The 14,076-nt window shown below is 43.1% G+C and overlaps 1 protein-coding gene across 1 annotated transcript; it reads left to right on the top strand.

Annotated features, from left to right (window-relative positions):
• Nucleotides 1-251: 251 nt before the first annotated feature.
• On the top strand, nucleotides 252-9,205 carry chn1 (chimerin 1). Its single transcript, XM_030111490.1, has 7 exons — nucleotides 252-953; nucleotides 2,213-2,297; nucleotides 5,046-5,219; nucleotides 6,131-6,208; nucleotides 7,017-7,154; nucleotides 7,999-8,104; nucleotides 8,349-9,205. The coding sequence occupies exons 1-7, from the start codon at nucleotides 702-704 to the stop codon at nucleotides 8,518-8,520; spliced, it is 1,005 nt and encodes a 334-aa protein (XP_029967350.1). The 5' UTR covers nucleotides 252-701; the 3' UTR covers nucleotides 8,521-9,205.
• Nucleotides 9,206-14,076: the final 4,871 nt, after the last annotated feature.

Below are 14,076 nucleotides of genomic sequence, written 5' to 3'. Positions count from 1 at the left end.
GCCCACTGCTGTCGCAAGCCGAGCGGGCTGCAGCCCACTCCTGACGCATGACTCATTCATTGCTCATTATCATCCCACTCTCACTTCATCCCACCCAGGCTCCCCTGCTTGGATATCTGATGGTTGTGTGTGGGGGGCGGGGTGGATGCTACTATGAAGCTGGTGTGGCGCGCGCTGCCATTGGCTGGTGGCTTCCATTTAATCTGCTGTGACTACTACAGGGGTCCGCCCCCATACTCCTCCCCCCTCTCTCCCTCTGCCCTGACAGCATCCCTACACAACAGTGTGCTGTCTCTGTTCCAGGGAGAATATCAGCTCTGCACAGGGAGGAGAGGATTAGCGCAGCCACTCAGCTCATCTGCATACACGTTCCCAGAGAACCACATGAGCACCCAAGGCTGCACCTCTTTTGTATAAAAGCTGGCACTCCCACCACGGAGGCTCCACTTGATCTACTCTCACTGCTGTGAGAACATTCAAAGAGTCCACTGTTTTGTTTTGTTTTTGGACTCTTCCATAGATTTTTGTTTTTTTAATTCTTTTTAAATTGCCTGCTTTGCCTCTATTTAATTAGAAAAATGCAAGTAATATTAATTGATATATACTTGCTCTGAACATCAAGGAGTTTATCCTACATTTTTTGGGACTTTGCCCCCTCTTGGGTTTGTTTCTTCGTCTTGTTTGAAGACTGCAGCTCCAGAATGCCATCTAGAGAGTCCTGCGAGGTTAACAAGGAAGAGAAGCCTCTGGTGCAGAAGGCCAAGAGAGAGGCCAATCAGGAGGATATTCTGGCGGCGGCTCTGGGGATGAGGATGGGGCCACAAAAACCTTCAGCCACTTTTTGGCAGCCGCTGAAACTATTTGCTTATTCACAGCTCACCTCACTGGTCCGCAGAGCTACACTCAGGGAGAGCGACAGGACGCCCAGATCTGAGAAAGTCCACAACTTCAAGGTGAGACGGAGTCGACTTAAAGAACTGCTGCTGCTGCTGTTTCTCTAAAACGCTGGCTTGATTTCATCATGTGTGGCCGGAGGGCTGCTTTTCTGGCTTCCCGTGCGGGAAGGGGTGGGGAGTGTGTTACTGGAGGGGAGAGAGGGGATAAAAAACAGAGCTGTTTTGGTCTGTCCAGTGAGCCTGTATCAAAAGAAAATCTGTTGGGTGGTCTGTGGACCACTGCTGTTAGCTGGAGCACCAGATGGACAGATTATGTGGATGGAGAAGGGAAACAGTGGAGGACTGTATCCCTGCTTTGGCTCTGGCTCACTCTCCGAGTTTGTCTGCTTAATGGGATGGAGAAATATTACAGTCAAGGCATTCAAAGTGCTGATGCTCACAAGTCTCTCTCGCCTGCTTTGTTCTCCTGTTTGTGCTGAATTGTGTATTTCAGCCATTAGGAAGCTTCTCCAACCAGGGTGAAATATATCACTTGGATGAATTGGAAGCAAACAGTTATTTTTTAAAGTAATGCTATTTTTAAAAACAACTAAATTGAGCCACTGTTTTCTTAAACTTTCCAGATTTGTTGTTGTGATCTCAATGAACCTAACACTGAAGTGATTGAACTACAATGTGTAGAATGAACACTAATCATTTAATTCTGGAAACATCAAAACATATCACATCATTCTAAATGGTCAGGGAAATTCACTGATGTCAACATTCTAGGTGTCCATTTATTTGTATTTAAAGTGTTATTCACATCACCATTAAAGCAAAATGGTTGTTTTGGGTTTCCTTCTTCCCGCTGTAGTTGTAGATGACCTAATGCAGAAATGCTGGCAGAGTTGTGGTTTGCTCTTGTTCTCAGAGGCCTCTCTGATTGGCTGGGCTGTTGTTACCTGCTGGAGTACGGTGGGGGTCTTCCCCTCCCTTACATGATCCTTGGAGGCTCTCCACGGCTTCCTCCTTCTCCGAGGGCGTCACAATTTATCGCGCCCATGACGGCAAAGCCTCCTCGAAATCACAGCTCACCCACATCACTGGCGTCAGCTCGAGGGTCTATAACAACAACAATCCTCCTCCACACACAGATAATCCTCCTCCACTGTGTCATTTATGATGGCAGCACCTCGGGGTGTCCTGGCAGGCTGGAGAAAGGGGATGCGGTGTCCGCGGAGGGAAAATGCTTCTGCCACCCACTGTTCACTCTCTGTCCTGTCAGTGCACTTCATCACTAATATCTCTCACCGTTGTCTTCCTCTCTGTTGTAGGTCCATACCTTTCGGGGACCTCACTGGTGTGAACACTGTGCCAGCTTCATGTGGGGGCTGATGGCTCAGGGGGTCAAATGTGCAGGTGAGGTTTCAGCAATATGAACACATAGGCCTTACATAAAGTGCTTTACGTCCGTTTCTCATTACGTCGGTGGGGGAACAAAGTGAGCATTTTTATTGTATATGGGTTACTTGGTTTTCAGTGCATCCGGAGCCGGATTATTGAGTTTTAATCTAAAATCTCAACAGTAGTTTGAGGATTATGGGTTGTATAACCGAATGGAATGAAGCTTCGATGGGCATGACGTAATGGATATAGTACACGACATAGAAAACAGTGTTTATGACCCACTTCTTTCTTCACTAGGTTAGTGAATGGTGCAAAAGCATGGAGGATGATGGGTTAAGGAATGTTTTTTTTTAACATAAAATGTAAATATAGTGAAGTACAATTTACTACAAAGCTTCATTTTTTCACTTCATTTCAGTTACAGAGTCCTTTTATTGTATAAACAATCGCAAACACAATAAGGACCATTTCTTATGAATTCATGAATATTTACCTCATAAACTGAGTTGACTTCATGCACATCCAATCGTACATAATCTATCAAATCTTCTGTATTGAATAACCTCTAAATATTATTATTTGTTATGCTATATACACACCACTCATTCACCCAGGATTAAAAATGTCAGGATCTTATTAAATATTACATCCACTTCATGCATGTCAAACACTCGGATGGGGTTTCGATTTCACTGTGGGCTACGTCTCGTACCAATTCGCTCTCCATCCCAGAATAGCACTGTAATATAATCTGATGTGTGTCTTTGATGTTTTATTGATGAATCAAAGTGTGTCACACAAATCAGTGGGAGCTCTGACTTCAATTATTAATGGACTGACTTTGGAAACCGACAACAATCGAGATGAAGGCACGTACGTTCGGAGTCGGTCTTTAAATGTTGCCATTCCTTCACACTCAGCTACCAAAATCTAGGGCAGCAAAGTCTCACATGATGCTCACATTTGCATACCAAAAAAAAATACTCCTCCACCCCTTCTTCTCTTTCTGTGTGCGAACTGTTTTTGGCCAAGTGCCAGAGAGAGCCAGCCTCTTGCTTGTGCTTGTTGTGCCACATTTCCTCATCAGAGTACGCCCCCCAGCCTCATCCCATCATGCCTATGAAGGAAAACAAAGCTGGCATGTCTCTTTAATGAGGAGCAGCGCTGGGAGTGCGGGGAAGGAGCTCTGTTTTCTGCACACATTAAAATTCAGCCGACTTCAACCAAAGAGCTGGGTCACACGGCTCAACCCCTATTTAACTTAAACACTTGGATAGAAGAGAGAGGAGGGGAAAAAAAAAAAGACCTTCTAACAAATTCTGATAGTACTTTTTCTTTTCAGTTCCTCTCAGAAATGGGCCAGTCTCAACCGGGAGCTCTCAGATCGTGATAATGTGCCGATTGGAAATTAGCGATCAGCCACCCTTTAACCTCCACTCAGAAACGAGCTGCAGCCTGAAACGCTGACAGAGCTGACGGAGCGGTGAGGCGGCATCCCGGAGGTCCCCTGGGCCTTGTCTCACCCTCATTCACCCCACCTGGGACCCCGGGGCCATCAACGTTCTCACAGAGACAACAGGGGCTCGGCAGAGTGAGGGTGTGCTGACAGGCCCGGCACCATTACACGGCCTGTCTCATGTCCTTAAGAGAATAGTCTCTTAAAGTAATTACATTTCTGCATCAATGCATATAAATCCAGGCTGTGCGAATTTCTCTGGGGACCGATATTAATCAAAATATTGTCCGAGGCCCTTCAGCAGCATAGGCTTTTTTCAGAGGTAGCCTTTTAATTTAAAATAAAAAAAGATAAATCCTATTGAGGCTTCCAAAAAAGAAAAAAAAAAAAAAATTCACATGACTTTTATCAGAAAGAAAAACCTTTTGGAAGTTGGAGATGGTTCAGAAGATTTAAGAGCATGGAAAAGCTGCTCCATTTTAGTCTGGGAAACTAGGTCTACAGTAGCCCGCAGCGCCTGAATCGCTGCTTCCACAGCTATTGTGCATGAGCTGGGATTTGGAAAAGAATGGAGCATGCAGCAGCGCTGGCTGTCCCTCCTCCAGGCCAAAGCATTATCAGAGCTCCTCTAATTCTCTGCTTGCTACAAAGCAGAGCCACAGCCTCTCCCAGTATCTGATCTCCTCGGGTAGCCCTGTTCCCAGCGAGGTGATTCCCGTCCTGAAACGGCCGGGCCGCCGGTCTCATCCACTGTGACTGAAGGCAAAACGCAGCGTGGGGCGCTCATGCTAACATCATGACTGGTGTGGCATTTAAAAACCCAGCGAGCTGCCTCTAAATGCCTGAGAATGTCCTGCAGCAGGGAAAAAATGTTAGGAAAAAAAAAAAAGGGAATTTCCAGTTACCAGACATTTATTTGCCAAATAAGTTCCATAATTTTTCATTCAATACTGTTTTTGCTGCTGCTGCTGCTGTTTTATATCTGGCTCTCTGGAGGTGACTTTAGTCTATCCAGAGCTGAAGGTGACTCCAATGCCATGTTCAATAGAGGGAAATAGCTCTCTGGTGGTCGTGTGACATTTCAGCGGCAGACATTGACCAAGCGGATTAACACTTTTTTTTTTTTTTTACAAGCCAAAACCAACAATGTCTCGCCAATGAACCGAATTCAAATGAACTGTTTAATGGCATGTCCCAGTTCACAGATAAAAACAAACTGCTCATTCCTCTTTTCTGGTTTGAAAAGAAGAGAAATTAAAAATAGACTGCTCTGATCTAAAGCCTCTTTATGTGTGTTTCCACAGACTGTGGTATGAATGTCCACAAACAGTGTTCGGCTCTGGTGCCGAACAACTGCAAGCCAGACCTGAGACACATCCGTAAAGTTTACAGCTGCGACCTGACGACCCTCGTTAAAGCGTGCAACACAGCCCGGCCCATGGTGGTGGACATGTGCATACGGGAGATTGAGTCCAGAGGTCAGTTCAACATGTTTATGGGTGTCCATGCATGAATATGTTTGTTTCAAAGGTGCGACTTATAGTGGGAGTCATTGTGCTTTCCCTGGCTGACGTTAATCCCATTCAACTGAAGCATTTCCACTTGAGAAGAGAATCACTGAACCCATGAACAGCCTTAATAAAACATTATTTGCTTCCGGACAACATCCTCCAATTATTCTGGCAAACCCAGTCAAGATTTTTTGTTGATCAGGAGGTTATTATAACACTTTATCATGAAATAATTTTATCTAATTCAGCATCATAAAAACAAAGAAACATACATTTTTCCAAGATTGCTTCCATATCTATTCCTTTCCTATGCAGTCAAAATTATACTAAGTAGTCTGTTTTGCACTATTTATCCATGTAAAAACTGTTCCCCTAATTTTAGTAAGCGAGCTGCAATATATACCAATTAAGCCGAGGTGCTAAAAGTCTGATTCAATTACTAACTGAGTTAATGTTTTTGTGGGGTATGACTGAGGGGAGTGATGAGATTGCTGGTAATTGTAAATGCGTAATGAGGAATACATTACTCTGTTTCCTGCTGCCTCCGTTGATTGCTCTTCAGTTAAATCATTCAACTATGCAGGGAAACTCGTTGTAGCCCCTCATTGTTTGCCCTCTAATATGTGTCTGTAGCTAAGTTTGATTTATGTCTTTATTATTTTGCCCAGTGATGCAGAAAACTATTTGCATCTACCCAAGTTGTTCCATTGTGTGACATTGTGGACGTTTTGTCTTTAATTTTCTATGCATATTTAACAGTCTTTAATGGCGTTTCCTAAATCACCCAAGGTGATCATGTGCGAGGGGATTTTTCAGCATTACTCCTGACAGCCGGCGCTTTGTCTGAAAGCTTGTTTGTTTCGTGTTTGCTCTTCAAGGACTGAAATCGGAGGGCCTCTACAGAATATCGGGATTTAGCGAGTCGGTGGAGGAAGTCAAGATGGGATTCGACAAAGGTTTGTAATCCGTGTTTAACGGATAGCTGTCGACACGCAGCAGGACCCCGGACACTACGCGCTCGCATATGTTTACATAACGAACGCAGAGCGTTACAGATTACTGACACTGGACATTGGGTGCAAGAGTATGTTTACATGAGGCGCAGGGAACACTTGAGATTAATGACAAAGTGACATTTGTGAAGGATTAGTCTCCATCTGGGATTGCAGCGCCTGTACTGACATGTCGCTCACATGCAGGGTTTCAGCATGTGGACAGACAGGAGGGACCTCGGGGGTTACAAACCACAGCTGTACTCTCACTGCCTTAAATGTGGACAAGAAAAGACAGAAGAAGAAAAGGAAAAAAAAAAAAAAAACCTCTTTGGTGTGTTGAGATTCAATAGCAGACTTAGTAAGAATAAACCTGTCTTGGCCCAGTGCAGTGTGAATTTTAACTGCGAGGAAAGCTTGCAGCAGTGGGCAGAACTCTTAGCCACATCCACATGTGGGAGATCATCCATGACAGAGTGTCATTCCAGCTCACAGCACTGTGATGTTCAGTCTGCCAGCACAAGTAGGCCACGGCCTGCTCTGAAAAGCATGCATAACCCAGGGAAAGTCAGAATAAAACAGGCCATGCGGATGATAGCTGCTACTTTGCGGAGATCCGGAGCCGGAGCAGAGCGCGGGTCTCCCATCACTGTAACACAGTTCATTCCTCGAATCACTGGGAGAAATGGCTCCCGTCAGCGGTCTCGTGTGTCAGTGTGAAAGCTCATTTTGTTCTTTTCCGTCTCTCTTTTGCCATCGCACGTCTCCACAGATGGCGAGAAGACAGACATCTCAGTGAACGCCTATGAAGACATCAATATCATCACCGGTGCACTGAAACTGTACCTCAGGGATTTGCCCGTTCCTGTAATCTCCTATGACGCTTACCCCAGATTCATCGAGGCTGCAAGTAAGCAAAATCCACAACAAATAAGACAGAGCTGCATCAGCGTGTTCGGGACATTGAAAAACATTTTTTTCCAAGCATTCTAAAATATACACAAATAAAATCTAAAGTAGAGCTGCAAACTCTCTCAAACCAAGAGTGAAAATTGCATTTTGAACTTATGGATCACTTCCCACGCCAAACCTGTTCCACTCAATGTTGTCAGCGGTTTGTTTTCAAATGAAATTTGTCTTCATTTCATCAAAGTTATATTCAGTTTGAAGCTCCGTTTAGTTTCATTGTCTCATATTGGGAAAAAGATAGAAAAACCATCCCCTCTAGTTTTCTAATGACTGATTTCATTGATTCAGTGAATTATATTTCCCAGAGCATTTTTCCACTCTTTTCTGAGCTGCAGTATAATCATGGACATCATCTAAAATTATCATCTAAAATATAAACCACAAAATCACGCTACGTAACTCTTGAACCAGTGTTTGATTTCCTTATAAAAAATGTGCCTTGGAAGTGTAATACGGAGATATATACATTTAGACACATTTGGAGGATGTAGCTCAGCCTTTTTCATTAACTTTGAAGAACACTGTTAAATTTCCTCAGATGTGATTACAGTTACAGCATTATATTTAGAAAGTAAAATAAATAAATTAATAGATTTGTAAATCAGCAGTGATCATGAACTTTTGGAGGAAAATAAACTTCAGGATGAGTACAAAGTTATCCATCTAGAAAACTGATTTTTTTTTAGCCAAGCTTCAGTCCCTTCCCTTAACCGGCAAACCACAATGAATCCAGACTGTGACTGTAGACTGACTGAACTAACAACTGCACTCTGTGTGATTCCCAGAGCTCACAGACGCAGAGAAGAAGCTGGAGGCTTTCCGTGAGGCTCTGGGGTTGTTACCGCCGTCACATAGCGAAACCCTCAAGTACCTCATGGCCCACTTAAAAAGGTGAGTAATCAAGGTGAATTAAATGAGAAAGAATTAAGAACAACATGAACCCTGAGGCTCAGAGGGAGCAGAAAGGGCTAAATACAGTTGTTTCTCTTTTCTCTGCGTTTATTAAGATAGACATTCTGTTTATTGTTTGAGAATCAAAGTATAAAATTTTATGTTTGTCGGGAATTTGAGGAGCTGATTTTATTAAACTGCCAGATTGCAGGCGACATTCTGACGTGTCTCTCACACTTTGCAGGGTGACACAGAATGAGAAATTCAACCTGATGAATGCAGAAAACCTCGCCATCGTTTTCGGGCCCACCCTCATGCGCGCACCCAACCTGGACGCCATCACGGCGCTGAATGACATCCGCCACCAGAGGCAGGTGGTGGAGGTGCTCATTAAAAACGAAGAGGCGCTCTTCTGAGCACAGACCAGGACTTTCAGAACAACTCTCTAATCATTCTTTCGTGTACAAACTTGAATGACTGTTTGTATTACACTGATTGATACAGGTTTTTTCTTTTTTTAAATGCCTTGTGTATGGACTAGTGCTGACCTAACATCTGTTCCCCCCTGTACCGGGCGTGGATGATGAACCTTACACTTGTACGTACTTACGTGTCTCCCCATTTTTGTCGGGGGATTTTTTTTTTAGGAGCTGACAGACCAGCCTGCATGGTGCACGGCCTTTGTTGCTTTGTAGTCGTAACCCAGCATGTGTTCGGATTGTGTAGCGCTGTGATTTCACTTTTGTTTCTTCTGTAGTGGTCTTTTTTTTTATTATTATTATTATTATTTTCTTTCTACAATTCCCAGACTGCCCCCTGTGCAGTTATTTCTGTGAAACTTTGTATAGCTGGATGTAAAAATAAGCTACTAATTTTTTCTGGGGTAATTTTTATGATGCTGTATTTTTTTATCTCCTCAAATCTTTGTAGGTCACCTGCAGTTTTTAGTTAAATGAGCCTTCCCTCTCAATGTGTCCACACTGGTACGACTGCTTGAACTTAACATTTTTATTGTGTTATAAACAGGGTTTGTCTGTGAGTTTAATTTTCTATTGTAATTTTTTTTTGTACACAAATTGTGCATGATCATTTTAATTTATTAAAACCATACTCTGAGAAATGATGTGTCTGATGATTGTCTGAGTTCACACGTGTGTGTGGTTGAAATTGAATGTTTTTTTGTTTTTTTTTAAATACCAGTAAGAATTTGGCACTTAACAGCCAGTTTTCTGCAGAAATGATTCCATACTGGAAATCGACAGTCATTCATGCAAACTCAGAACACCCTTGCAGTCGTGCAGATGTCCTTCTGTCTTTTCTGCCTTTGGCGATTTAAACAATAACATAATGTAAAGTAATGTTAACAGCTGTTCGGATCCATAGGCGATAAAGACAGGAAGCTGTTTTGCTGCTTGTCAGATGCTTTGCGGTCTTTATATTTTGTGCGCAACTGTTGACTTGGGCTGCGCCACAGCTTATCTTTAATCTTAAATCTATTTGTGTTTGTGACTTGCTTTTCAAAAGTCACTGTTCTTAATCATAAAGCAATTATTGGTGTTTGAATATTGTGCCATTTCATATGGTGATGCTAGTATTGTATCCTATGATATGTAATGTATGTAAGGGTTTGAGCAGCACACTGTGGAAAGAGACGGGGGATTTTGTTCCATCAAAAACAGACAGAAAACTCCTCCAAGGATAATCACAAGCTGACTTCCATGAAATCAGCCAAACAGACATCAGACGTACGAACAGAAAGGACGTATTGGTGCAACTCGTGAAGCAGGGTGGGTTTCTTTGATCATGGTGAAGGACACAGAAAAGCCTTCCTCTCTACCAGAGGGCCATGTTGTGCTTGATTATTTAATGAAGTGTGACAATTAGAGCTCACAATCGAACATAAAGAGCGAACTGAAGGGTTGTGTATTGAGCTGATTGAAATGAATTGCATGCATTTGATCATTTGCACCTTGAAATGCATTTACTCTGCCAATACTCAAGGAATAATTGAAAATAATATTGGCCTGAAATGTGGTTTGTTTGCCTTCTTTCTTCCACGGCCATCTTTTGAAGCGTTCTCACATTTCTGCACATGGTTTGCAGGTTGCCCACTGCTCCTGTCTGCTTTATAGAAGGAAAAACTGACACAAAATCCAGTGTTAAAATTACATATGTTTGTGTGAGGGTGCAGAATGACCCTGGCAGTCCTTCATTCAGTATAATGACAATGACAATGTGTGCCTGAAGCGCACGTGACTGTACAGTCGCCCCCCCCCCCAACAACACATCAGTCACACAGACTCGGAGATTAAAAGCAAAGCCACCTTACCTAAGGCAATAACACCATGCTCTGGGGAGGCTGCTAATTACTGGATATATGTGCAAACAATGTCACATAAAATTTACGATTTTCAAGTTTAATTACCCACAGGTTATGTCTTTCCGAGCAATTTCCAAGAACCAGTCAAGCTCGTCATCAGCTGCTCATTAAACCATTTCTGTTTTCACGCTGTTGAGGGTCAGAGATCAAATTTGCATTGCTCAGACTGTTTTTACTTCGGATATTATTTTACATCACATTTTTCCTTCAACTTTAGTTATGTTGGACCAGTTCATCCAAAGCGTTGCTTTCAACAATCTGCTGCATTGTGGTCTTTGTGCCTCAAATTTCAACAGAAAGCATTTGAGAAGCAATCACATTTGACATTTAATCACTCAGGCACTGTGGTCACATCACAGTGGCTTAATGCAGGCTGAATTCAGACTTGTCTCCGGCGATTGTGGGGCGAAATTGGATTTTCATCCAACCGTTTAGCCTTCCCCGCCATTATCAGCCTTTTTAAATATATCATACCTCATAGTCATTGACTGTGAAAGGAGGTAAACCACACCAATAAAGCTATCAGGCTTTCTATCGCTCGGCGAGATGCCGCGATAACGCCGAATTGGGTCTGCCAGACGTGTTGTGTAGTGACTGGATGTGCATTATTCACAGCAATGAGACTAAATCGAAGAGGCTGTGGTCTATGCGATAACTGACCTTTCTCTCTTAAATGCATGGAAGTGCTTTCAGCAGACTGACCTGAATACATCTGAAAATGTATTCATAAAAAATTAATTCACTCCTGTGAAATATTTGATATGTTTTATATATATATATATATATATATATATATACATGAGGTCAGAAGTCATGAACATTGACGGTTTTACAAACATTAAAAAAAAACTGGTCTGAAAATGTGAAATGAAACTACCCATGCGGAGACTTAAATAAAAGCCCCATGAAGGAATCAGGTTGTGTAATGTTGGATGTTGGAACATTGTGTGAAATATATTGCACAGTATGTCCTAATCGCTGCTATACCAACCCTAATCCCCTTAATCTCCATCGAGGCATAAATATCCAGTGTGCTGCCCACTTTTCATCCATCCCCTGCAGATATGACAGAGGTGCCTCCATTCAGATCCATTGAACACTTCATAATTTACTGAGGAGATGTAAATACACAGCCCGTCGTCCTCCGGAGAGTGCACTCGCCGCGTGAGGCTTCAGAGCGGCGTAATTAATACCGGACGGAGCACCAGAAAGTGTCCGGCGAAGACAAGGTCGGCTGAGCATGTACAATGAAGGTCTGTCCTGCGCTACATGACAGGCGGAGAGAAAGGAGAAGTGATGGCAACATGATGTAAATCTGAGCGACCTGAGTGACTGCAGAGAGAGAGAGAGAGAGAGACAGAAAAGGGGGTGTGGGGGAGGGTTGAAGCAAATCTCTCTTAATTCACATATTGCCAGAATGGTCATTTGTCCCTAAGTGAGATGAATGAGGCCTGTGCTTGAGTAGCTGGCTGATTGAACGGATGGGGGATGTGAGGAAATTGAGTTGCTTGACCCATCACGGGCCGACGGGGTGGGGTAGTGCCGAGCCAAGAAGAGATAAATGGGAGTAACACCTGGCCTCCAGGAAACGTGATAATATCTAAGACCGTTTTATTACTTCTGTGTAAGGAACTGTTGTTTAATGCACTTTTTTTTTTTTCACTTTTACTCTGGCAAATTTGCTTGCAATATGTCACTGCAGTGCTGATAAGCAACGCTTCATTATTAAAAACTCTTGTTGAAAATGTTTAAACTGTAATACTACAATGTAATATGTTGATTTTATTTGTGACATTCTGATTCCGCCTCCATCTTTCAATCACAGCGCAGATCAGGGGACATGGATGGCTTTTTTTTTTTTTCCTCTTGTGTGGTCCCATCTGTCTACTTCAGGGTCTGGATACACACCAATGTAGTTACTGAGAGGCTTGATCGAGCGGTTATCATACCATCTCAACACATGCAAAGTGATTTCCCCAGCCGCGGCAGTCTCCTCGGCCACTCGTCTGTTTCAGTTCAGTTCAGTGTCGGATATCAGACTGACTCCTGGAAGTCTGTTGCTGCCAGCGGTACCAGTCGGGTGAATTCCTTAAAAGGGACGCACGCGAACCAGTTGTCAAAGAACAGCTGAGGGTTCTGTTGCTCGGGTCATACGTAGCTGGGACAGGTGGACGGCATCATTACCAGTTTACTCCAACATCTGGCAAACTTCTCACTCATGAGGACGGTTTTCATGACACCTCGTCATTGTTCAGATTCCTGGTGTCGGCTACCTGGGACACTCGACTGGCTTTATGCAACGACACCTAACTCAGTACCCAGGAGCTGCTCCAGGCTTCGGGGTTTTTCGGGGTCATGCTTTATAGCATCCAGATTTGACTGCTCTGAAATTAATTCAAGGATATCTTCTGAAAAAATGCAGCTTGAAGTTTTAATGGGGGGGTAGATTTTCTACTGATCTTGGGAGGCCTCCCTGCTGTTGAATATTCATTGGCGCTGGCAACAGGAGCTGCTCTTGATCTGGGCAGGTTTAGAATATTAGACTCTGGTTTGGAAGGTACATCTTTATCTTTATCTTCATTTTCATTTCCTGCTTTTTCCTCTTCATCAGATTTATTATCCCTCTCCGGTATTTCAGATTGGAAAAGAAAATTAGGACACAAAGTCTTTAAATGCTTCATATGTTTCTCTATAGGAATTTATTGGACATCCAAGCAGTTGTTTAAACATGATCATCCATGATTCTGGGGTCCTGGAGCCTGATTTTATTAAACCGAAAGATATCCCACAATATTTTAAAGCTAATAGAATTGAACTGACAAGAATACCATTGACAGAAATGTGCCTTGTTGCTGGCAGACGTCGCTGTAGACGGTTGAGAACAGGTGTTTTGGAGTGCTCTGCATTTCAGGAAATCACATCCACCTCACACTGTGAGCAGATGAGTGATTACAACAGGAGACATTGACTAATTAAACCTAACACATCAACAATATCGCGTGCGCCCTAATTTGACTCCCAACTATCTGATGCGACGCCATGTGAACTCATTGAGTGAATTAGTTATTAGAGCGACCCATATGGAGCTGAGGACTCAGCAACACAACCATGCATGTCATGAAGACAACCTTACTGAGAGATGATTTGTTTTCCATTTTAGTAAATAGATAATTAAAGTAACTCTATGACTTCCTGTGAATTTATCACTATTATTATTTATTTTATTCTGTTTATTCACATGCTACAACTTTGTCTTATTATCATATTCCCTACATTGATGCATGTGTCTCATCCTGTCTATTCAGCACAGGCATCACGTGTTGCTTTTCCCGGACACTGAGGCAGAATTCAAGCTTCTGAGGCTCCGGTGACAGTTCAAGCTCCTGAGAGCAGCGGGCATGTGTTGTGTGTCGTGTGTGGGAAGTTCACCGTGGGGGTATTTTAGTACTGGATTACTCTGGCATGTTGATCTTATAACACATGACAAAATATGTGGTCCTCTCAAATGACCAGCCAGCCATTCACATCAGCTGTCAGACAACAACAACCGGGCAGCGGGCGGAGAGCTCCAGGCTCTGCAGCGAGTCGTTCA

This window comes from Salarias fasciatus, chromosome 16 (genome assembly GCF_902148845.1).
Source record: "Salarias fasciatus chromosome 16, fSalaFa1.1, whole genome shotgun sequence".
Classification (NCBI taxonomy): domain Eukaryota; kingdom Metazoa; phylum Chordata; class Actinopteri; order Blenniiformes; family Blenniidae; genus Salarias; species Salarias fasciatus.
This window is presented reverse-complemented; position numbering and strand designations above follow the sequence as displayed.